This window comes from Oryctolagus cuniculus, chromosome 13 (genome assembly GCF_964237555.1).
Source record: "Oryctolagus cuniculus chromosome 13, mOryCun1.1, whole genome shotgun sequence".
Classification (NCBI taxonomy): Eukaryota; Metazoa; Chordata; class Mammalia; order Lagomorpha; family Leporidae; genus Oryctolagus; species Oryctolagus cuniculus.
Genome location: NC_091444.1, coordinates 39,919,022 through 39,945,086, shown reverse-complemented (window position 1 = coordinate 39,945,086; position 26,065 = coordinate 39,919,022). Strand labels below are relative to the sequence as shown.

The following is a 26,065-nucleotide window of genomic DNA, read 5'->3' as shown; positions in this document are numbered from 1 at the left end:
TGGGGGGGGTGGTGGTGGTGGTGCTACTAAGTGTCTGACAATTTTAAAAACTGAATGAAGGAGTGGGCATTTGGTTTGGTGGTTAAGATGCCCATTTCACACACTTGGAGTACCTGGGTTGGATTCTTGACTCTGGCTACTGGCTGATTCCTACTTCCTGCTAATGTTCAAGGGTCTCAAGTAATTGGGTTCCTGTCACCCTTTCAGGAGACCTGTTTTGAGTTCCTGGCTCCCAGATTCAGCCCCAGCCCAACCTGAGCTGTTCTAAGCATTTTTGTGGAAAGTATCAGCAGATGGAAGCTGTCTGCCTACCCACCCCCCAACACACACACACACACACACACACACACACACACACAAAACCAAAAACCACCAAAGAACTGAATGAAACAAGTGAAAAACAAGCCCCAAGCCCTTCTGAATGAGTTTTTAATTACATATGGCACACACATACACACACAGAACTCATGCTTTAGTTTTTCATGTTTTGAATGAGGGGATTGTATAGTAGATAAGGAGTGCTTAACTGAAGATTTATGGATAACCTTTAGGGAACTCAGGAATTTTTTTCTAACTATGGGCAAATTTGTATAAAAATTATTTCCCCCTCCTTGGAGAAAATCTATCTGCAGTAATCATATTCTAAAATTTCTAAAACTATATAGTTCAGATCTAAAATACCTATGGTCCTAATAATAGCATATCCAAGCAATTCGGGCTTACAAGAAAGGTAAAGCTAAAATAAGCAAGTCTTAAACCAGTGAGCTCCTCATGATAACACAAACTGACAACACAATGTGAGACCTATTCAGAGCACACAGGTGGGCTGAGGAGAACTGGCTCACAAGGGAGTCACGCTAATGATAATATAGCAATCGGACGCTGCAAAGTCACTACGCAACTATTCAGACTGAGGGCTGGGGAGGGCGGGATCTATAATAACAAAAACACAAGTATATTTTGTGAGAAATGGAACCCTAGAGGCAACTGGTAGTCTCTAAATAAAAACATGTAGAATTATACAGGCATTTCTCTAAAATGGCTTCCTAAGGACCACTTAAATACTAATTCACCATTTTGTCACATCACTCCAAAATAGATCTGGAGGGAGACAGTCTAACTCCAAAGACTTCAATCAAATATGAAGAAATCATACATATTTGTAACAATTTCATATTCTCTGCTGGGATACAGTACTAACTACCTCCAGTAAAATATACTTTGTTAATATCGTAAGTGCTACATATTCTTTTTTTTTTTTTTTTTTTTCTTTTTGACAGGCAGAGTTAGACAGTGAGAGAGAGAGAGACAGAGAGAAAGGTCTTCCTTTTTTTCTGTTGGTTCATCCCCCAAATGGCCGCCACGGCCGGCGAGCTGTGATGATCTGAAGCCAGGAGTCAGGTGCCTCCTCCTGGTCTCCCATGCGGGTGCAGGGCCCAAGCACTTGGGCCATCCTCCACTGGCTTTCTGGGCCACAGCAGAGAGCTGGACTGGAAGAGGGGCAACCGGGACAAGAACCTGGGGTGCCTCCACCGCAGACGGAGGATTAGCCAAGTGAGCCGCAGTACCAGCCAGTAATATATATTCTAAGCCCAAGAGTTCCCAATATCAGAAATTTCACTGAATCCAAGAACATTTCCCAAAAGCTTTAAGCTTTTTTAAGCTTACAAGTTAGAAGCTTTATTACCCTGATTAGACATCACTCAAGTGAATGGTTAAAAGTATAACCTTCTCAATTTGAGAATGTTTTCGAACAGACTGCAATGCTAACATGTTCACATTTTACCTTTAAGAACTGATTACTAAAAATACTTCCCTTTCATCTAATAATGTATTTTCCTTGTTTTGGCAAATAACCTCAAATCATCAATAATAATATATCCAGAATATGTGAAAATTATGGTTTTCAAAGAGACACACACAAAAAAAGTTTAGTAGATCTCCTAGTATCAGGAAGAAAGCAGCAAGGGCTTCTGGTATCTCAAAAGACAGAAGTCAGTGCTTTTAAGTCTAAACAGAGAACTTTAACATTTCAGTAAGCAGTTACTTGGTTCAAACATGGGAAAAGGGGGGTATTCTTAATCGGTGAGGATTACTATTTAGAGGAAGTTTATAAATGTTAAAGTATTTCTCTTCAACTTACCGGGTGTGCTTGTTGAAGAGGCCTTAGAAGTTACAGGCTCTGAATCTTCCTAAACACAGAGACACACATATTAATATCACATCCCCTAGAAACCTGCTGGGGACACACTCAGCATATTATACTTCCCCTTTCAATATTCTTTCTGCTGTTCCCTGCCCATTCCCTCCTGTGTCCTCTCCCCTTTCCAGTTCAGCTTAGACTTCTTTCTTCTCTTTCCTTCCCAACATTTCCCCCTTCTCCCTAGCTCCTTTCCTTACTACACATGTTCTCACCAAGAACTTGTACAAGCCAATGCTTTGAAGCTAGAGGTAGGAGACAGATTTGAGGAACACAGGGATAACAGTGGTATTATTTATGGAACACTAACTACACACACACACGGAGATGAGTTGGTTCAATTGCAGTGAATTATGGAGGTGGCATGAGGTTACACATGTCAAGGGCACAGCTAAAAACCACAGAGCTCCAGAGGATGTGGGAAAACTACTGATGCAATCTAACTTCTTTATTTCAAATTAATGCAAGGAAACTGAGACCCTGAGACATAAAAAAACTCAAAGTCACCCACTTGTTTAAAGTCAGGCTTAGGAACAGAATTAACTCTATAGGTTTAAACTGTGGTGCTTTTCCTAGTTGATAAATAAAAGACTCAAATACTGGGATAGTTAAAAATAAGCAAATAGGAGTTCACACTAAGTCTGTTCATATTAAATAGCCTTTGATACAATTTCTAATTTCTTGAATGAGCTGTCCTGTAATTTCACACCTTAAACTGTGTTCTACCTTCACTTACACTTTTGTCTTCTTTCTGTTCTGTTTCTACTGTTGATCCCTTTTCAGCAATTCTTCTCCTAGAAAGGAATAGATCAGATTTTAAAAATCATCTAACTCTTATTATACAAACTACTCCTCAGAGGGAAGAACTGTATCTACATATTTGGGATAAAATTATGAAAATTTTCTCAATTTTATATATGTCCACTGCAATGAAATTTCTCACCTCCTGGCCAGCAGGGCACTCATTTCTTCCATTAAACCACTACCCCCTAAAGGAAGGGGTCCATTTCCACGACCCGTATCTGTTTTAGATGACACTGAGTTCACACCAATGGTATTCCCTCCACTGGGGAAGGAGGCATCCTCCACCTTAATGAGAATACACACACATAGTAAATGTCACTGTTAAATGATCATATTTTATTAATATTACATTGAAAACAGAAGATTTTTCAGCATTAATTTCAAATAAATACTTAAATCTTAAGAACCAATAAAGTGAACAGCACTGCCTTTGTAGTACATTAGTGACACTTTGCCAAAGTCAGCATTACTTGTAATGGGATGAAACAATATCACAGGTCTTCCCTGGCAATAATCTGAGAAGGATACAATTTAACCTTGGTGGTATTAATGCCCAAAAGAATGTATAGCCCGAATCTAATCTTGAAGAAAAAACTCAAGACAAGCCAAACCAAGCCAAACCTAAGATTAAAAAAAAAATCTGTCTTAAAAAATTTAAGTATCATGAAAGAAAAAACTGAGGAATGATCACCGATTAAAGTGAATTAAAGAGACATTACGGCCGGTGCCGTGGCTCAATAGACTAATCCTCCGCCTGCGGCGCTGGCACACCGGCTTCTAGTCCCGGTCAGGGCGCCGGATTCTGTCCCGGTTGCCCCTCTTCCAGGCCAGCTCTCTGCTGTGGCCCGGGAGTGCAGTGGAGGATGGCCCAAGTCCTTGGGCCCTGCACCCCATGGGAGACCAGGAGAAGGACTTGGCTCCTGGCTTTGGATCAGCACGGTGTGCTGGCCACAACGGCCATTGGAGGGTGAACAAAGGAAGACCTTTCTCTGTCTCTCTCACTGTATCACTCTGTCAAAAAAAAAAAAAAAAAAAAAAAAAAAAAAAAAAAAAAAAAAAAAAGAAAAGAAAAGAAAAGAAAAGAAAAATAAGCCAAGTATTGGTAAAATGTTGCGAGGTTTCTCATACTGTTGTTTATATCATCCTTGCAACTTTTCTGTAAACTTAAATTATTTCTATTTTTTAAATCAAATAAGTTAATAGCATAGGTTTCAGTAAATCCAGTCTTTTGGGTATTTAGAAAGAATTGTCAGGACCCATGCTGTGGTACAGCAGATTAAAAGCCCTGAGCTGCAGCACCAGCATCCCATATGGGCACTGGTTCCAGTCCTTGCTGCTCCACTTCCAATCCAGCTCCCTACTAATGTGCCTAGGAAAGCAGTGGAAAATGGCCCAAGTGTTTGAGGCCCTGTACCCACATGGGAGACCCGGAAAAAACTCCTGGCTTCATGATTGGCTCAACTCTGGCCATCGCATTTGAGTCAATTGCAGCCATTTGGGAAGAGAACCAGCGATGGAAGACATCCCCCCATCCCCGGCACCCTACTTCTCTCTCTCTGTAACTCTGCCTTTCAAATAAATAAAATAAATCTAAAAAAAAGAATATAGTAATGTGCAATTATTTACCCGTGACACTTTCCTAAGTTTAGCTCCAGCAATTGCAGCTGCAAGTCCAGTTAAAGGTCGATTGTCTTCTGACATGGATCCGGAAAAAAATCCAGATGCAGGGAGGGGAGGGGCAGGAGGTGGTGGTGGAGGAGGGGGTACTTGATTAGGAAGAGGGGGAGGGGGAGGTGGTGGTGGAGGCCCAGAGGAAGGCAGTGGAGGGGGAGGAGGGGGTCCAGGGGGAGGAGGGAGCGCTGCCTGGGCAGGACCTGATGGGAGGGGGGGAGGAGGGGGTGGTGCAGGTGGTCCCAAGACAATGCCTGAGAGAAAGAAATATTAAATAAACCCATCAATAAGAAAGCCAAATTATTGCTATTTGGAAAGGTAGGTAGACATTACATTGACTCAAACCTTTACTACATAGTGTTTATCACAATGTTTAAAGTCTACACTACTTTTAAAAAGATACAGAAATGTAAGACCAAATGTACTTAACTACTTACTTAAATGTTAGAGATTTAGTAACAGCACTATGCAACAGATTATCTAATCAGATTTTTTTGCATGAGGACTTGGTAAATAAACAAAATAAATGTTGATAAAATTTGGGAGAGAGGTTAAACAGCATAGAAAACCCCTAGTACACTAATACTCTAGTATGCAGTGGTAAGTGAGTGCCATTTGAAAAAGCAGACACCAAATAATCCATGTAAAACTTAATAGCTGAGTCAATAAATTCTACTATCATTAAGATATTTGGTTATTTATAGTCAAAACTGGTTGAGTTGGGGCCCAGCGCATAGCAGATTAAGGTGCCGCCTGCATGCCCCACCCCCCCCCCCAGCCCGAGTCCCAGCTGCTCTAAAAGACAGGGAAGAAGCCTGGGCGGCTGGCTTCAGTGCGGCTCAGCTTCCAGCTTCCGTTTCCCTCCCTCCCTGTCCCTCTCTCTGCCTTCCAAATAAATAAAATAAATCTTAAAAAAAAAAAAAAAAAAAAAAACATAAAGGAAGGATGGGCTCAGGCTTAAGTATCTTAAAAAAGCAAAAACAAAAAACAAGAAAAATTCCACACATTTAGATCCAATGTGGAGCCAGGGCTGACAATCAATGGAATAAAGGAATTTACTATTACAAAGGAAACCTCAAAATAGCTCTCAAAATAATTAAATGTTGGAAATAGAGCTATTTTAGAATGAGGGAAGAAATTTTCAGGAGTCCACATGGTAGCACAGCTGATTAAGCTGAAGATGCCATCTGCAGTGCCCCAACTGCAGCGCCGGCATCCCATATGGACACAGATTCAAATCCCAGATGCTCCATTTCTAATCCGGCTCCCTGCTAATGTGCCTGGGAAAGCAGCAGAAGATGGCCCAAGTGCTTGGGTACCTCTGCACCTACGTGGGAGACTCGGATGAAGCTCCTGGGTTCAGCCTGGTCCAGCCTGGACCATTCAGGCAACTGGGGAGTGAACCAGTGGATGCAAGATCTCTAATGCTCCCTCTCTGTAATTCTTTCAAATAAATCAATCCTCTAAAAAATAAATAAAATTACAAAATAAAAATAGGGTTGCCATGCATCTTATTTATTTACAGAGCCAGGTCCTTCTCCACTTACAGATAACCTCTCTTCCCTGTTACCATGACAGCCAGGTATGTGTGTTGGGGGTGGGTGGGCAGGAATACCTGTAGAGGATGCTCTCTCTCAGCTATCCCTTCAGCCCACTTCCTGTAATTTTGGACTATAGGAACCTTAAAGGAACATGCCAAGCTCGGCATCCTTTCTATTCCTCCTGTAAAGTCAGGATGCAACACAGGGCATAGGGTACATCCATCCTGAAAGTCCAACACAGGAAGCTGCTCAACACAGGAAAGGTACAATGAAACAGGTTCCAAGACCAGAACCATTCCGGGGTGACTCTGGACCAATCTAATGACTACAGTTGGGCAATAAATATATGATCTCTAAGTTCCCCCAAAATTAAAGGGAAACAACTTAGATCATGTATTTACTGTGTGGCAGATCCAATGCATCGAGAAAGTTCCCTACTGAAATTGAGAAGAAATTTGTCAGTATGAATACTAGAAAACAACTCTCACAGTACTGCAGAAGATACCAAAAACTTGTCCAATTTGGAAACTCCCAAAATTAAATTTTCAAATGCTAAATTAATCCAACAAAATGAAAAAATTCTTTCTACTTCAACTTTAAAAACATGGCACAATGGCATATAGATGTTCAACAACTGCAAACACCCTACCGGTCTTCTAGGCAATCAACCTTGCTGCCATGGAATATTTCAAGTGATGAGTTGAAGCAGCAATAAGGAAAGCCTTACCCTGTTGGGCTGGAGTCTCGGCCGGCTGAGAGGCTGCCTGCAAGCCTGGCTCAGAAGCAGAGGAGTCTCCCAGCACAGAGTTTAGAGGAGTCTCAACAGAGGCAGGGCCAGCTGCAGAGGGAGAAGGGAGAACACTAGGCTTGGATGAGGGAGTTGAGGCAATAGGGGTGCTTGGAGGAGGAGAAGCTTGAGATCCACAGTGTGAGAGTGATGCGAGGGAAGGCAGTGGCGGCGGCGGCGGCGGCGGTGGCGGTGGCGGCGGAGCTGCTGGCCCTGAGGTAGGCGGTGGAGACACTGGATATGTAACAGAGTCAAGCAGCCCATTGGGAGCTGTCGGTGATGGAGGCATTTGGGGCACAGGAGAAGAAACACAAACAGGGAGGACAGGCCTTGGACCAGTAGCTTTGCCTGGGGGGCTGCTAATCATTATTGGAGGAGATGGAGGGAGGGGCGAAAAATTGGAAGTAGACCAGGCACAGGGCTTCGTAGCCGGAGGCTGAGAAGAGGGTGTGTTCACAGGAGAAGAAGGTCGAGAGTTTTTGTTCACAGGACGAGGAACTGTAGCATAATGGGGAAGAACGGGGTGGAAGGCTGAACCTAAAGATGTTGCAAAACGTGTCGCTGAGTGTCGCAGTGGTGGTGTAGGGGGTGTGGAAGTAGGTGGCAAAGCAGTCACTACGGCATAATCAGGAGTGGCCTCTGACACTGGAGCTGAGATGACTTTAGCATATGATGGAGGAGGTGCCGAAGGAGGCTGGCAACTGGAATACTCAGGAAGTGGAGCGCTATACAGGGAGCTGTCTGGAGATGGAGCTGGACAGAGGTGGAAAGCAGCAGCAAGAGACAGGATAAAAAGGGAGAGAGAAAAAGGGAGCTAGTGAAGCCACAAAACCAGCATTCAGACAAAATGCATAAATGTAGACTACAGTTAGTACCAGAGAATTAGGCACATGTGCACACAACTATTTTCACCCAAGAAAATTATACTTTAACTTGCAAATACATCTTGAGATCCAGAAGAGAATGAAATATGTATAAATTAAGTTGACTAATTTGTTTTTTTACAAGAGGATAGTAGTAGTCTCAATTATTATTTGGTCCACATTTAGTCCCCTAACAGGACATTAAAATCATATAAATAGTCATAAACAGAAAAAATAATAAATAGCAAAACTGGCAATGTATTTACTACAAAGGACAAATAATCTATTCAATGCTTATTGGTGAGAAAGTTTTGTTCAGTCATAACTACAGGAAGTAGTTAGGCAGTAAAAAAAAATGTATTAACTTAAATGATAAACCAACCACCAATATTTAATCAGTGCACACTAAAACTTTTGATATAAGAAATAAATTGCTAAATCTTATAATTAGTGTCAATTTTAATGAATGCTAAAATACCTCAACCTTTCAGCCATATATTAACTCTTATATCTTTCTATAAATTCCATCATATGTAGTAACTTTCACAATACTATAAAATACATTTTAATAACTTGTCAATTTTTAATCAGCTATTTTTCATCTGTTTTAATTCCTCATTCAACAACTTTAGACTATAATCAAGCAAACTTCTTGCTGAATGGAACTATAACACTACATATGGTACTTGAGACGATTTAAGTAATTTCATAAGGGAAATATATTCCAAGTTCATCCAACATAAAAAATTCCACATAAAAACACACACTTTATAGCCCACTTCCAGGGAGCTAGAAAATTAGAATTCCAGAATAAAAATTTCTAAGAGCTTTCTTTAAGGCTCCAAACAATAAAAAGAAACAGTAAAGCAGTCACTGCTGTGTACTTTTCATAACTTCAAGCTGTACTGCTTAATCCCAAGTATCTCAAATGTGGAATATTCTAGTATGTAAGGGCCAAAAACATCATCCAAGCCTGGGAGGAGCACACAGAACAGTCTGCAAACTTCTTACCAGCACTGGAGACTCTGCGCTCGCGCTCGCGCTCCCACTCCAGCTGCTCCCTCTCTAACTGGTCCTGCCGCTCCCGCTCCAGCCGCTCCAGCCGCTCCCGCTCCAGCCGCTCCTGCCGCTCCCGCTCCTGTCTCTCTCTCTCCAGCTGTTCTTGCTCTAGTCGCTCCCTCTCCAGCCTTTCTCTTTCTAACCTCTCTCTCTCCAACCTTTCCCGCTCCATTCTTTCTCTCTCCAGCCTTTCCCGCTCCAGCTCCTTTTGTCTTTGCTGCTCCTGTAGTTGCCTGAAATGTGAAAAAGAGAGAACACATCAAGGGCTACCCACCATTAAAAGCCATTCTGTTCACAGTGAACCTATGCAACTTCATTTCTGATCCACATAAAAGCAATGCAATCAACTTGTCTCCTCCTGCACAAAGAAAGGCTACCTCAGACAGAGATGACTTAGCTTCGCTCCAATGAAAATAATTTCTCTTGTAGCATCATACTGGCTCCAGCACATTATACTAACCAGTGTCTCATTTTACTTGTACTTTTTATGTTACAAACAAATGAGTTTTCCAAATGACGGAACATAGCACTTTAATAACCAAGTCACTTGTTTGATCATTTAATGAAAAAATTTATGAAGTTGTTACCTACTTCCTAAAACGTAACAACTTAATTGTACAGGCAATATGCTTTTTCAGAAATTACAGCTTCTGGGGGCTGGCACTATGGCGCAGTGGGTAAAGCTGCTGCCTACAGTGCCAGCATACCATATGGGTGCTGGTTTGAGTCCTGGCTGCTCTTCTTCCAATCCAGCTCTCTGCTATGGCCTGGGAAAGCAGTCCTTGGGCCCCTGCACCTGCGTCGGAGACCCAGAGGTTTCTCCTGGCTTCGGAAAGGTGCAGCTCTGGCCATTGCGGCTAGCTGGGGGAGTGAGAGTGAACCAGCAGACAGAAGATCTTGATCTCTCTCTCTCTACCTCAGCTTCTCTGTAACTCTGCCTTTCAAATAAATAAATAAACCTTTTATAAAAAAGGAAAATAGAATTTCTGGCCAGCCACAGCATCACTCAACAAACAATATACTGAATGAAAAAAACACAAGAAGGAAGTAAAGAAATAAACTTTTAGTCAGAAGTTTATTTTGGTGTAAAGGACTTTCAAAATCCATGCAAAATTTTTTCATAATACACAATTTCCATGAATGTTCTGAAGTCTCTCTCTCTCTCTCTATATATATATATACACACACACACACACACACATATATACACACACATTTCTAGACCAAGGGTGGGAAACCTTTTGTCTGCTAAGGGCCATCCAGATACTTACGTCATTCATGCGACACACACAATTATCAACTTAAAAATTAGCCTGTTAGAGATTTACTGAATTTAAGTCCCACCTGGGGTTTCCTTGTTAGGGCCAGACCACACGATTTTGAGGGCTTTATACAGCCCACAGGTTGGACATTCCCTACCCCTGTTCTAAACCCTTCCTCATGTAAAAATACACACATAAACTTTAAAAGACAAATAAAATGGAATTGTATTTCCTAACTTCTCTGAAACCTTGCTGTTTTCTTCTACTTAATATACCGTGACAGTTATCCTAAGGTATTTAGTTTGGCATCTTCATTTCCTGCAAGCACATAAAACTACATTGTTGAGCTGCCCACAGCTCATGCAGTCTTCCACAGGAGGACATGTTACTCTAACATTACTATGAATACTGCAACAAACATTTACCTTCATCATTGAGCCCCTTCCCAACAAGTTTTGAGGCAGTCCAGAGGCCCAAATTTGAAATTTCCAAATGCTAATTATTAGTATAGTTCCCATCTGTTGAGTTTCTTATGTTCCAAGTACTCTTAGAAGTCTGTGATGTATGATCTCATTTAACCTTCCCCAAATGCTATGAAATATGTATGTGCAGAAAGAAGAGAACACTGAAAGCAAGGGTGAATATTGACACACAGATTTGCTAAGTAAAAAGGTGTAGATTTCTTAAGATTTTAAAAAAGACTGTTTATTTGTATAAAAGTGACAGTTACAGTGAAAGAGGGAGAGACAGAGAAAGAGCGATCTTCCATCCACTGGTTCACTCCCCAGATGGCCGCAACAGCCAGTGCTGAGGCAGGCTGAAGCCAGGAGCTTCATCCAGGTCTCCAATGTTGGTAGCAAGGATATAGTACCTTTAGGAGATTCTGTGCCAATTAACTCTCCCTTATTCACATGTATTTCATACACCACTGTAGGGAAGATTAAATGAGATAATACATAATAACCTCTTTTAAAAACATCTGAAACATGAGAACACTCAACAATAACCACTAATAACAATAACTCAATAATAACCACTATTTGCAAATTTTAAATTGGGGCACTGTACTGGCTCAAAAACTGGTTTGGTTCTGACAGGAGGTGAAGCTAAACAATAAAACACGATGCTGTCCTTTGTTCCTCCAGCAGCAGCAAGACACCAATTCGCTCTTGCTGAAACTCTCTCCTTCCCATTTCCTAAGCTGACTATAAAAGAAGAAAAGAGGGAGCCCTCCTGACAAGTCAATCAACCCTGCTTCTCCCACAAAAACACACAGCTGCACCCTGGACAGATCACCACACAGGACAGTGCCTGCAGGAGAAAACCAGAAGAAACCTCCAGTAGTGCTTTAACATTATCACTGCAGAGATGACGGCAAGAAATCAGACTCAGAAGAATGCTTTAATAATAAACTAGGGAGAGAAAAGCCACACCCCCTTTTAAAAATAATAACCTGCATCTAATGAATAAACTCAGCTGTGGCATGTATTAAATTTGAAATATTCAACATGTGTCAATAAATAAGGGTCATTTAAAACACAATCTGTTGCCGGCGCCGTGGCTCACTAGGCTAATCCTCTGCCTTGCGGTGCCGGCACACCGGGTTCTAGGCCTGGTCAGGGCGCCGGATTCTGTCCCGGTTGCCCCTCTTCCAGGCCAGCTCTCTGCTGTGGCCAGGGAGTGCAGTGGAGGATGGCCCAAGTGCCTGGGCCCTGCACCCCATGGGAGACCAGGATAAGTACTTGGCTCCTGCCATCGGATCAGCGCGGTGCGCCGGCCGCAACGCGCCGGCCGCGGCGGCCATTGGAGGGTGAACCAATGGCAAAAGGAAGACCTTTCTCTCTGTCTCTCTCACTGTGCACTCTGTCAAAAAATAAATAAATAAATAAAAAATAAAAACAAAAACACAATCTGTTGTGCAATCTGTTAAGCCCAAAAGGTAAAAGACATGCCCATACTATTCTAACTAGGATCTGAATACAGCAGCTAAAGGAAAAGGTTTTTTGTTGTTGTTGTTGTTGTTGTTGTTTTCCAGACAGGCAGAGTGGACAGTGAGAGAGAGACAGACAGAGAGAAAGGTCTTCCTTTTGCCATTGGTTCACCCTCCAATGGCTGCCGCAGCCGGCGTGTTGCAGCCGGTGCACCGCACTGATCCGAAGCAAGGAGCCAGGTGCTTCTCCTGGTCTCCCATGGGGTGCAGGGCCCAAGCACTTGGGCCATCCTCCACTGCACTCCTGGGCCACAGCAGAGAGCTGGCCTGGAAGAAGGGCAACCGGGACAGAATCCGGCGCCCTGACCGGGACTAGAACCTGGTGTGCCGGTGCCGCAAGGCGGAGGATTAGCCTATTGAGCCACGGTGCTGGGGAAAAGGTAGTTTTTTAAAACTTACTTGGAAGGTAAAGTTATAGAGGGAGAGACAGGGAGAGACAGAGAGAGGTATTCCATCACTGGTTCACTCCCCAAATGGCCACAATAGCTAGGGCTGGACAGGCTGAATCAAGGAGACAGGAACTTCTTCCAGGTCTCCCATGGGGGTGCAGGGGCACAAACATTTGGCTATCTTCTGCTGCTTTCCCAGGCACATTAGCAGGGAGCTGGATCAAAAGTAGAGCAGCCGGGAATTGAATTGGCACCCACATAGGCGGTGGCGTAACTTGCTACTCCACTAGGATTTAGAGCACAGTAACTGCACCAAGAAAACCTATGAAGGAACCCAAGTCTTTTTGCACATGTCACCTTGTATTTTAAAAGTTTGCAATAAAAATCAGTTCACTACTTCAACTATCTCATCCCTATTTTCCTACTCTTTCAAACTGTTTCTTATAATTTTTTCTTGTTCCAATAATTAAGCATTTTAATTCAGATGGCTACTCTTTGATAAGATGGATCACACAACTCCCTCACTACAAACCAGCTTTTCCCCATACAATCATGAGAAAAGAATGATTTTTGGTGAAATCAACAGAGTTTTCACTATCAAAATAATATATGTACTTTTCATAGCTGAACCACACAGTTCTATGCTACATTAATTTTTTATTCACCTTCTTAGTTTTCTTACCCCCAAGTTAATATCTCTTTTTCTAGGCAACACAATATCTTTAACAACAACAACAAAAAAATTAAATTTAAATCAGAGGTAGAAGCCCAGGTACAAGTGAGATGAATCTGGAAGAATCACTGAATAATGGCCTAGGGACTGGCGCTCTGGTGCAGTGGGTTAAAGCCCTGGCCTGCAGCACTGGCATCCCATATGGGTACCGGTTCAAGTCCCCACTGCTTCACTTCCGATCCAGCTCCCTGCTGATGTGCCTGGGAAAGCAGCACAGAAAGAAAGAGGATGGCCCAAGTCCTTGGGCCCCTGCACCCATGTAGGAGACCCGGAAGAAGCTCCTGGCTCTTGGCTTCTGAATGGCTCAGCTCTGGCTGTTATGGCCATTTGGGGAGTGAACCAGCAGATGGATGACTTCTCTCTCCCTCTACCTCTCTGTAACTCTTTCAAAATAAATAAAAATAATTTTTTAAAAAAACAGCCTTGACAAGCAGGGTGTAGTGACCTTGGAACAATTCCACGTTATTATAATTTTCTAGGGCTTTCAGTCTATAAAAGATGGAGAGCACCCACCAATACAGGAAAAGACCGCAATACCAGATAATAGTTCTAAATTCACTAATAATATGATACCAGGAGGCATTCTTTTCACTAGCAAGATTCTTGTTTAGCCTGCTGACTGAAAAGATGCCCGCCTAAACAGATCTCCCAGAAAAGTGTATCAAGAAAACCTCTGGCTTACAAATCATTAGTTATACTAATAATTCCCACCTAAACTGGATTTTTTTTAAGATTTATTTTTTTTTTTGTTTTTGTTTTTGTTTTTTGACAGGCAGAGTGGACAGTGAGAGAGAGACAAGATTTATTTATTTGAAAGGCACAGTTACAGAAAGGCAGAGGTAGAGGTGTGGTGGGGGGAGGGGAGAGATGGAGAGAGGCAGAGAGGGAAAGGGGGAGGAGGGAGAGAGGCGGACAGGGAGAGAGGGAGAGAGGGAGAGAGGGAGAGAGAAAGGTCTTCCATCTGCTGGTTCATTCTCCAAATGGCTGCAAAGGCCAGAGCTGAGCTGATCCAAAGCCAGGAGCCTGGAGCCTCCTCTGGGTCTCCTATGTGGGTACAGGGGCACAAAAACTTGGGCCATCTTCTACTATCTTCCCAGGCCACAGCAGAGAGCTGGATCAGAAGTGGAGCCGCAGGGACTTGAACCGGCGCCCATGTGGGATGCCCGCACTGAAGGCGGCGGCTTCACCCACTACGCCGCAGTGCCAGCCCCTGGATGATTTTTAAAACTGACTTTCATGTTTTCTGGGAAAGTTCCTAAATTTATATACTTTCCATTTCTCAGAATTACCACTGTAAATTCGCATAGTGGAAAAGCTTGCAGCTACTCTTGCCAGAGCTCTGTCCGCAATGAACTGTTTTCTTCAGTCTCTAATAGAACTGTCTGAAGATTCTTTTTGCAGTACAAGTGCCCTAACTCTAAACTATGGAGAACTCCCGAGAGATCACTTCTACCTTTCTTTTCAGTTAGGATATGCACTTCACAATAATTTGAAAGATCCTGAGAAATGATAAAGATTTCTTTCAGAAACAATTATAGTACAAATCACTAATATCAAAGTCACCAAGGCAAACAAGGTTCTTACTACCACAAAGCACTCATTTCTCTCTGAAAAAGAATAAAAAAAGCTACCCCCACATGGAAATAGACACTCAGAGCCCTGGCCCACAAAGAGATTCATAATAGCCTTATATTCAGGTAAGTGTTCAGTTCATGCTGTCTCAAAGACTTTTGAAGCAAGTAAAATACAAATAACAAAATTTCAAAATATCTTTCATCTGGTCTTACAATGTTAGGTAAAGAGTGACTACAATTTCAGCATAGTAAAAGAGGAGGGAAGACTAGGAAATTGTTCTGAGTTGATAACATTTAGTAACACTGATATTACTGACATCTGTCAGAAAATAAAACTACCCAGCCATATTTCTATTGAACACTGAGGGCATTTCACTTAGTGGATAGTAAACATGTGAAAAATGGGTAATATTTAATGTTGTTATCTTGCAAAGCTCTGGAGAGTCAATACTTACAAAAGCAGTCGGTCGACTTTTGGTCCATCCTGCCCCTGAAGGCTATTCGGAGGTCTGTATACTTTCATTGCTCCAACTCCTTGGTTCTGCTGGGATTATTATTCCCCTTTTATAACTTTCAGGTGGTACTGGTGATTTGTAAACTAATTATAGATGTTAACTAAATTAAACTCTATGTTGAGACTAATATAGGACTGACTCATGGTCCTTAGAATATATTTTTTCATCATAGCCAAGGAAGCCAAATATTAATAATGTGAGCAGAAATGAAAAACTGATTTAATAAATGACAGATAAGTGAATGGAAGGCTAAACGATCATCATGTAACTATAGTCAAGGTATTGGGATAATAATATTTAATATTTAAAGTATAAACACCTATTTGCCAACTGAACTTCAGTGATTAAATTTAACTTACAGTAGAATACAAAGCTTAAAAGTCAAACAGTATTAAAGGCTTGTACAAAACAACCTTCATCGCTTCTGATTTCATGCCTCAGAAGCAACCACCTTCCAGTTCTCTGATATTTATTTCATTTTTAAATACAGTACTCTGGTTATAACAATTACTTTTTGATTTTTCAGATTTAGATGCTAATTACTGACTTCCTACTACACCAGTGATTCCTATCTCTAAGTCCCCAAAACTTTTTCTTCCCGGTTCTCTCAATAAAATCGAAATACCACTGTGTGTACATCCATATTCACTTCTATTATTCACTTACTTTCCAGAACCATTTCTTTCTTAATATGGTCCTAAAAATTAATGTCTTTCATTTCATTCTTTTTCTGTACAGCTGTCACTATTTTACCCCAAGCTCCCCACTGGGACTCCCAGGATGGTTAAGCATACCAACACTGTATTTCTTTCCCTGAGCCCTCTGGCTCCAAACGGAGCTGCTGCTCCCTCGGTTTTGCCTCCCCTTCAGTTATACTGGGAGCTGCCTTATCTCTTTCCTAGGCAGGATCCTTTGCTTCCTGGATCCTCCAGGGTTTCATCATTCATGGTTCATGCTTTCATTTTAACAAAAACTGCTTCCGAAAGCTTCCCAGGAAATCATGCAGAAGTTTTAGGCTGGAAAGAGTGAGTTTCTTCCAGGAATCTGAAGCTTCCCCAATGCTGTGCTTCTGAAACCTTCTTTATTTTCAAATTCTCATATTTTTGCAGTAAATATGCCTTGACAGTGGGTCTTTTGATAGCTTTCATACTTACTGGGCTTGGGTATTTGATGAGCCTTTTCCATCTGGACTAGAGGCTAGAAAACTACAGCCTCAAAGCCCAATTACCCAAAACATTCATTCATATATAGGCCATGGCAAGTTAGAAGGGAAGAGTTGAGCAAATGCCATGAACACCTTATGGCTCACAAAGCCCAGAATAATTCCCTTCTGGTCCTTTACACAAAAGTCAGCAGGCCACTTATCTGCAAGACCAAGTCACTGGGTTCTGGGAAATTGTCTTATGTTATCTGTAGTTTCAATTTTCTCCTTTTTTCATTATTTGTATGCTGGACTTCCTAATCTGACCTTATGTTTTTTCTTACATATGGTCTCTATGTTTTATGACTATTATTATTGAAGCAACTTCCTTAATCTTTCTCAAATTTTTTTTTTACAAATGCTGTTCTTAAAAATTTCCAAGTATACTTTTTAAATCATTCTCTTAAAATCATTACCAATTTTGGTTTTACAAATTATTCTCTTGGGGCCAGTGCTGTGGCTCAGCAGGTCAAGCTGCCAGCTGCAACACCAGCATCCACTGTAGCAGTGCCAATTAGAGTCCTGGCTGCTCGGCTGTCAATCCAGCTCCCTGTTAATGTGCCTTGGAAAACAGTGTGTGATGGCCCAAGTATGGCTCCTGCAGCCATTTTGGGAATGAAATCAGCAGACGGAAGATCTCTCTCTCAAAATGAAAATAAAAATAAATACTGAAAAAAAATTTTTAATATTTATTTGAAAGGCACAGTGAGAGAGAGAAAGATCTTCTATCTGCTAGTTCACTCTCCAGATAGCCATAGTGGCCAAGGCTGGGGCAGATCTAAGCCAGGAGCCAGGAACTTCTTCCAGGTCTCCCATGAGAGCAGCAGGGACCCAGCACTCGGGCCGTCTTCTGTTGATTTCCCAGTGCATTAGGAGGGAGCTGGATGGGGAATGGAGCAGCTGGAACTTGAACTGGTGCCAGTGTTGTAGGCAGTGGCTTAACCTGATACGTCGCATACTGGCCCCTAAAAAAATTTTTTTTTAAAGATTTTTTTATTTATCTGAGAGGCAGAGGTACAGTCAGAGAGGGAAAAACAGGGAAAGAGTTCTTCCATCCATTGGTTCACTCCCCAAGTGACCTCAACAGCTGGGGCTGAACCAACCTGAAGCCAGAAGCCAGAAGCCAGGAACTTCTAGATCTTCAACATGGATTCAGGGGCCCAAGCACTTGGGGCATCTTCTACTGCTTTCCCAGGTCAGGGTGCTGGATCAGAAGAGCAGCAGCCAAGACTTGAACTGGCGCCCATATGGAAGGCCAGCACCACCTACTATGCCACAGTGCCAGCACCTCCCACAAATTTTAAAAAGTAAATACATTCTCTGAAGCTACCTTAGTGTATTTTCAGGTTTTCTGCTCCCGCATTGGATAAAAATTCCTCCAATTTCAATTTTTTTTCTGGTACATTTTTTCCCAAAGAGGAATCTTTGAGAGATTCTTGCCAGGGCTTATAGGTCTGGCTGCCAGTATCTAGGAGCTGAGCAAGAGAAAGGGACCGTACTGGCCTCCCTCCACTTAATCCCTTCCAGTTGACAAGCACTCACACCCTCACAGCAGTGCCTGTTATACCGCCATCTAGACCAGGGGCTAGCAAACGGTCTCTGAAAAGGGCCAAATAATGTCCCAGTAGCATACTCATTTTTCTTTTAACACCATATAAATGTAAATCTATTTTTAGGTAGGCAGAGGTGCCAGCAAGCAAGTTTGTCCATTATTGGGCTACTATGCTGTATATTTAGTCCAATAGGCAGCTACTAGCCAAAGGTTGTGGTTGAGCACTTAAAACATGTACAGTTTGATTTTTTTAAAGATTCAGTTATTTATTTGAAAGTCAGAGTTACACAGAGAGAGCAGAGGCAGAGAGAGAGAGGTCTTCCATCCGCTGGCTCATTCCCCAGGTGGCGGCAACGGCCGGAGCTATGCTGATCCGAAGCCAGGAGCCAGGAGCCTCCTCCGGGTCTCCCACAAGGGTGCAGGGGCCCATGGCTTTAAGCCATCTTCCACTGCTTTCCCAGGCCATAGCAGAGAACTGGATCCGAAGTGGAGCAGCTGGGACTTGAACTGGCACCCATATGGGATGCCAGCACTGCCGGTGGTAGCTTTACCCACTACACCACAGTGCGGCAGCCATACAGTTTAAGGTGAGCTTCTAAGCATAAAAAACCCTAGAGGGGCAGGCTTTTGGTGCTGTGGTTAAGACACACTTGGGGGCCGGCGCCGTGGCTCAATAGGCTAATCCTCCGCCTTGCGGCGCCGGCACACTGGGTTCTAGTCCTGGTTGGGGCGCCGGATTCTGTCCCGGTTGCCCCTCTTCCAGGCCAGCTCTCTGCTGTGGCCAGTGAGTGCAGTGGAGGATGGCCCAAGTGCTTGGGCCCTGCACCCCATGGAAGACCGGGAGAAGCACCTGGCTTCTGGCTTCAGATCAGCATGATGCACCGGCCGCGGTGCGCTGGCTGCAGCAGCCATTGGAGGGTGAACCAATGGCAAAGGAAGACCTTTCTCTCTGTCTTTCTCTCTCTCACTGTCCACTCTGCCTGTCAAAAAAAAAAAAAAAAAAAAAAAAAAAAAAAAAAAAAAAGAAGACACACTTGGGCGACCTGCTCTTACTGCAGTCCCTGGTTTGAGTCCCCAGCTACTCTACTTGCAACTCAGTTTCCTGCAAAGGCACAGGCTCAAGTCCTTGAGTTCCTCTCACCCATATGGAGACCCAGATGGAGTTCCTGGCTTCAGCCTAGCTGTTGTGGGAATCTGAGAAATGAACAAGCACATAGCTGACCTCTCTTTGTTCCTGTGTCTTTCAAATGAAATAAAAAATAATTTTTCAAAAATCCACAGAAGACCTAGTATAAAAAAAGAGCATACAAAATAGATCCAAGGGGGCCAGTGCTGTGGCATAGTAGGTAAAGCAGCTGCCTGCAGTGCCAGCATCCCATATGGGCACTGGTTAAAGTCCTGGCTGCTCCACTTTCAATTCAGCTCTCTGCTATGGCCTAGGAAAGCAGAAGATAGCACAAGTCCTAGGGTCCCTGCACCCACGTGGGAGACCCAGAATAAACTCCTGGCTCCTGGCTTGGATTGGCGCAGCTCTGACCGTTGCAGCCAACTTGGGAGTGAACCAGCAGATTGAAGACCCTCCCCCCCAACCTCTCTCTCTGCCGCTCCTTCTCTATGTGTAACTCTTTCAAATAAATATATACATCTTTAAAAAAAATAGCTCTATGGTTTTAGTATCAAATACCTATTGATATTTTCAATGTACAAAATTAAATGTTACTAAAATTAATTTTAATTGTTTATGTAAATTTTTAATGTTGTCACTAGAAGACTTTAAAATCACACGTGGGTTGCATTATACAGGTTAAGAAACCCTTTTGTGAAATGTTGGGACCAGAAATGTTTCAGATTTTGGAATATCTGCATATACATAATGAGGTATCTTGGGAACAGAACCCAAGTATAAACAGGAAATTCATTTACATTTCATATCTACTTTATACACAGTCTGAAAGTAACTTTATATAATTGTTTTAGTGTACCTGTATTTTTTACATCAATCTGTCATATGAAGTCAGGTCTGGAATTTTCCACCTGTAATATCACACACTGCTCAAAAAGTCTCAGATTTTGGATTTTGGCTTTAGGGATGCTCACCCTGTATTTCCACTGAACAGCACTAACAGAGAGCATCTGTAATTCTAATCCAATAGAGAGAATAAATTTCCAGATTCCTGTTTGGGTGAGATGGAGTAAAACTGGATATTTATTTTTTTTATTTTTTTATTTATTTTATTTATTTATTTATTTTTTTGACAGGCAGAGTGGACAGTGAGAGAGAGAGACAGAGAGAAAGGTCTTCCTTTTGCCGTTGGTTCACCCTCCAATGGCCGCCGTGGCCAGCGCGCTGCAGCCGGCGCACCGCGCTGATCCGATGGCAGGAGCCAGGAGCCAGGTGCTTTTCCTGGTCTCCCATGGGGTGCAGGGCCCAAGCACCTGGGCCATCCTCCACTGCACTCCCTGGCCACAGCAGAGGGCTGGCCTGGAAGAGGGGCAACCGGGACAGAATCCGGCGCCCCGACCGGGACTAGAACCCGGTGTGCCGGCGCCGCTAGGCGGAGGATTAGCCTAGTGAGCCGCGGCGTCGGCCGTAAAACTGGATATTAAACACTCCTTATAGGCTGGCACCACGGCTCAATAGGCTAATCCTCCGCCTGCGGTGCCGGCACACTGGGTTCTAGTCCCTCTTGGGGCGCCGGATTCTGTCCCAGTTGCTCCTCTTCCAGTCCAGCTCTCTGCTGTGGCCCGGGAGTGCAGTGGAGGATGGCCCAAGTGTTTGGGCCCTGCACCACATGGGAGACCAGGAGGAAGCACCTAGTTTCTGGCTTCAGATCAGCACAGCATGCCGGCCGTAGCGGCCATTTGTGGGGTGAACCAATGGAAGGAAGACCTTTCTCTCTGTTTCTCTCTCTCAGTGTCTAACTCTGCCTGTCAAAAAAACAAAAAACAGCAACAACAACAACAACAACAAAACACTCCTTAAAAAGACTTTTATTTAATCATCCTGATGGACAAGAAAACCCAAGCTAAGGATTGCTATCATTCAACTTTTTTTTTTTTTTTAAAGGCAACAACAACAAAAACATTAAAAAGGACCAGAGGGGCCAACACTGTGAAATAGCAGTAAAGCCGCCACCAGCGGTGCCAGCATCCCATATGGGTGCCAGTTCGGGTCCCGGTTGCTCTACTTCCTATCCAGCTCTCTGCTATGGCCTGGGAAAGCAGCAGAGGATGGCCGTAGTCCTTGGGCCCGTACACCCGCATGGGAGACCTGGAAGAAGCTTCTGGCTCCTGGCTTCAGATCAGCACAGCCCCAGCTGTTTCAGCCAAATGGGGAGTGAACCAGTGGATGGAGGGCCTCCCTCTCTCTCTCTCTCTCTCCCCTTCTCTCTGTGTATAGCTCTGATTTTCGAATAAATGAATAAATCTTAAAAAAAAAAGACCAGCTATTTGAGTTAAACCAATACATCAACAATACAAGACTTTGGGGGGTAGGGGCCAGCACAGTGGCATAGCCGGTAACGCCGCCACCTGCAGTGCTGGCATCCACATGTGCGCTGGTTCAAGTCCCGAATGCTCCACTTCTGATCCTGGAAGAAGCTCCTGGCTTCGGATCGGCACAGCTTAGGTTGTTGCAAGCAACTGGGGAGTAAACCAGCGGATGGAAGACCGACCTCTCTCTGCCTCTCCAACTCTAACTCTGTCTTAATAAATAAATCTTTTAAAAAATAAATAAAAAAACACAATGCTTTGGGGGTATCAGATAATTCAAGCAAAGTAAGAAAAACAAGAGATGCTTAAGATACAGTCATAAATTTAGTACAGGCCATTATGAGCAAGGAGTAATAATAAAAGAGCTCTTGAAGATTAAAAGTAAACTTAAAATAGAAGAGTTATTACTCTGCTGTCCAATTAGGTGACTATGGGTCATATGTAGACACTGAGCACATGTAATGTGGTTAGTCTAACAAGAAATATACTCTAGGGGCTGGCACTGTGGTGCAGCATTTGGTAAAGCTGCCGTCTGCAGTGCTGGCATCCCATATGGGCATCAGTTCCAGTCTTGGCTGCTCCACTTCCAATCCAGCTGTCTGCTATGGCCTGGGAAAGCAGAGGAAGATGCCCAAATCCTCGGGCCCCTGCACCCCCCTGGGAGACCCAGAGGAGGCTCCTGGCTTCGGATCAGCGCAGCTCTGGCCATTGTGGCCATTTGGGAAGTGAACCAGCAGAAGCAAGACACCCTCCTCCCCTTTCTCCGCCTCTCTGTAACTCTGCCTTTCAAGTAAAATAATTTTTTTTTTTTTTTTGACAGGCAGAGTGGACAGTGAGAGAGAGAGACAGAGAGAAAGGTCTTCCTTTGCCATTGGTTCACCCTCTAATGGCTGCTGCGGCCAGCGCGCTGCGGACGGTGCACCGCGCTGATCCGAAGGCAGGAACCAGGTGCTTCTCCTGTTCTCCCATGGGGTGCAGGGCCCAAGCACTTGGGCCATCCTCCACTGCACTCCCAGGCCACAGCAGAGAGCTGGCCTGGAAGAGGGGCAACCAGGACAGAATCCGGCGCCCCGACTGGGACTAGAACCCGGTGTGCTGGTGCCGCAGGCGGAGGATTAGCCTATTGAGCCACGGCGCCGGCCAAAATAATTAAATCTTAAAAAATATATATACTATAAGAATAAACAGCATACTGGATTTTGAACTCTATGAAATAGAATGATAGAATGTTAAATCTCTTAATGGTTTTACTCATTTCATGCTGAAATGGCAATACTTTGGGCAAACTGGGTTAAATAACAGTATTAGCATTAATTTCACCTGTATCTTTTTACTTTTGTTAATACGACTATGGAAAAATTTTAACTGCACAAAAAGAGCTTCAAAAACTTTGCGAAAAATGTGCATTATATTTTAATTCAATTTTCCATAAACTTTTTGAAGTTTCATACTATGTTTCCACTAAATAGTGCTGGTTCTGGATACAAGGCTAAGAAAATTGGCAAGGGGCGGGTGTTATGGCTCAGTAGATTAAGCCACCCATTTGGAATGCCTGCTGGTCCCAGCTGCTCCACTTCTGATATAGCTCCCTGTTAATGTGCCAGGGAAAAAGTAAATGATGGCTCACTTCTGCTGCTTTTCCCAGGCCATAGCAAGGAGCTGGAAGGGAAGTGGAGCAGGTGGGATTCAAACTGGCGCCCAAATGGAATGCCTGCACTGCAGGCAGTGGCTTAACCTTCTGCACCACAGTGCCGGCCCCTACTAATATGATTTTTAAAGAAAATAAACTTATTTGGGAACAAAAACAACAACAAAAGAAAATGATGGCTCAGTAACTTGGGTTTCTGCCTCCTGGCTTCCACCTGGCCCAGTCTTGCCTATTGTGGCCATTTAGGGAGTGAAATAGTGATGGAAGCTCTCTCGCGCGTGCTCTCTTTCTCTAATCTGCCTTTCAAATCAGCAAAAAATAAATCTTAAAAAAAAAAAAGAATAATTAAAAAAAGAGAGACACACACACAAAAAAAAAAAAGAAAGAAAGAAAGAACCACAGCATCTTATAAAAAAAAAAGAGAGAGAGACACCAGGTAAATTTAAGGCTAGCCAATGAACATCAATGACAGAAGCAAGCAAACTAGCTATGCATGAAGTCACTAGCATCACTAAAAGCAGAAATGGTTAAAAGTGAATAATTCTGAGCATCAGAATGAGGGGAAAGGCACCATCATGTAGCAGTATTTTTTTTTACCACCATTTTATGTTCCTCTGCACTGTTTAACATTTCTATGTTATATGAAAAAAGAGTGTAAGAAAAATTAACTCAGCAGTAATAAAGAAATATTAATAAGAAGAAAAAAATACACATGATGTAGCAGGCACTGTGGTATAGTATGTTAAGCTGCTTACTGGGACACTCACATCCCATACCAGAGTGCAGTAGGAGTCTAAACTACTGTGCTTCTGATCCAGCTTCCTGCTAATGTGCCTGTAGCAGATGATGGCCCAGGTACTTGAGGCCCTGCCACCCATGTGGGAGACCAGGGGGGAGTTCCAGGCTCCTGGTTTTAACCTGGTCCAGCCCCAGCTGTGTGGACATTTGAAGAGTAGACCAGTGGATAGAAGATCTTCTTCCCTCTCCCTTCCTTTCAAAAGAAAACTGCACATTAAAGATGAAATCCTGAGTTTAAATTGAAGTAGCACTGGGATACTCAAATGGATAAACTCTACAATAGGAATTCTCATTGAAGATCCATTGTTGGAATTTCGGGGGTTTTTGATTCTCTGAATCAGCACAAGTTTTGTATGCAATTATGTATCTTTCTGAAGGATTAGGGGCTGGATGTGAGAAGGATATAGTCCACCATTTCACCAAATTTCATAAGGTTCCATAACACTAGCTGGAAATATGGAAGTGATCAGTATAGAAGTTACTGTTTTTTAAGTAACTTAAGTAATTTAAGTTGGGGCCCACATTGTGGTGCAGTGGGTAAAGCCGCTGCCTGCAACAACAGCATCCCATATGGACACTGGTTCAAGTCTTGGCTGTTCAACTTCCCATCCACCTCCCTGCTGGTGCACCTGGGAAAGCAGCAGATGGCCCAAGTTCTTGGGCCCCTGGACCCACATGGGAGACCTGAAGAAGTTCCAGGCTTTCAGCCTGGCCCAGTTCCAGCTGTTACAGCCATTTAGGGGAATGAACCAGTGCATGGAAGATCTCTGTCTCTCCCTCTCTATAACTCTGCCTTTCAAATAAATAAATCTTTTTTTTTTTTTTTTTTTAATTTTTGACAGGCAGAGTGGACAGTGAGAGAGAGAGAGAGAGAGAGAAAGGTCTTCCTTTGCCGTTGGTTCACCCTCCAATGGCCGCCGCGGCCGGCGCGCTGCGGCCGGCGCACCGCGCTGATCCGATGGCAGGAGCCAGGAGCCAGGTGCTTTTCCTGGTCTCCCATGGGGTGCAGGGCCCAAGCACCTGGGCCATCCTCCACTGCACTCCCTGGCCACAGCAGAGGGCTGGCCTGGAAGAGGGGCAACCGGGACAGAATCCGGCGCCCCGACCGGGACTAGAACCCGGTGTGCCGGCGCCGCTAGGCGGAGGATTAGCCTAGTGAGCTGCGGCGCCGGCTAAATAAATAAATCTTTAAAAAAAAGGGAGCCGGCGCTGTGGCACAGTGGGTTAACACCCTGGCCTGAAGCACCGGCATCCCATACGGGCGCCGGTTCTAGTCCTAGCTGCTCCTCTTCCAATCCAGCTCTCTGCTATGGCCTGGGAAAGCAGTAGAAGATGGCCCAGGTCCTTGGGCCCCTGCACCCATGTGGGAGACCCGGAAGAAGCTTCTGGCTTCGGATCGGCGCAGCTCCAGCCATTGCGGCCATCTGGGGAGTGAACCATTGGACAGAAGACCTCTCTCTCTCTCTCTCTCTCTGCCTCTCCTCTCTCTGTGTAACTCCGACTTTCAAATAAATAAATAAATCTTAAAAAAAAAAAAAAAACCAAAAAACTACTGTTACAACTTCAGGGGCAGGTGTTTACAGTAAAGACACCTGGAACCCCCATTAGAGTACCAGGTTCAACTCAACTCTGGCTCCTCATCCCACCTTTCAGTTAATGCAGGCCCAGGGAGGCAGTGATGACTCAATTAATCATGTTCCCACCTTTAGCCCCAAGTCACTGAAGGCACCTAGGGAGTGAACCAGCAGATAAAAACTGTCTCTCTCTCTCTCAAAAAAATAAAAATAAAAATAAATAAATAAATTAATTAATTAATTAAAACAAAAAACACTTCACTATCCAACTAAATCATCCATTTTGCAAAGGGTCTACCAAACACAGAAAGAAGGAAAAAACCACAATAGCTGGTGCAATGCCTTACATAAGAAAAAGGGGGGGAAAAAAGACAGGGAATAGAGACTCTGCAGTACCAAACAGACAGGGAAG

The 26,065-nt window shown here is 43.5% G+C and overlaps 1 protein-coding gene across 18 annotated transcripts in view; it reads right to left on the bottom strand.

The window, feature by feature from the left end:
- ENAH (ENAH actin regulator) overlaps positions 1 to 26,065 on the bottom strand; it is a 172,800-nt gene that overhangs the window by 18,108 nt on the left and 128,627 nt on the right. For 9 of the 18 annotated variants that reach the window (XM_070055412.1, XM_070055409.1, XM_070055411.1 and 6 more), the window contains 6 exons: positions 8,878 to 9,158; positions 6,944 to 7,756; positions 4,631 to 4,929; positions 3,144 to 3,289; positions 2,937 to 2,994; positions 2,144 to 2,192 (listed from right to left, as the gene is read on the bottom strand). In XM_070055412.1, coding sequence (XP_069911513.1) covers positions 2,144 to 2,192; positions 2,937 to 2,994; positions 3,144 to 3,289; positions 4,631 to 4,929; positions 6,944 to 7,756; positions 8,878 to 9,158 — 1,646 coding nt within the window. The remainder of the gene's footprint in view (positions 1 to 2,143; positions 2,193 to 2,936; positions 2,995 to 3,143; positions 3,290 to 4,630; positions 4,930 to 6,943; positions 7,757 to 8,877; positions 9,159 to 26,065) is intronic. The other 9 variants (XM_070055420.1, XM_070055418.1, XM_070055414.1 and 6 more) reach the window with 2 other exon arrangements.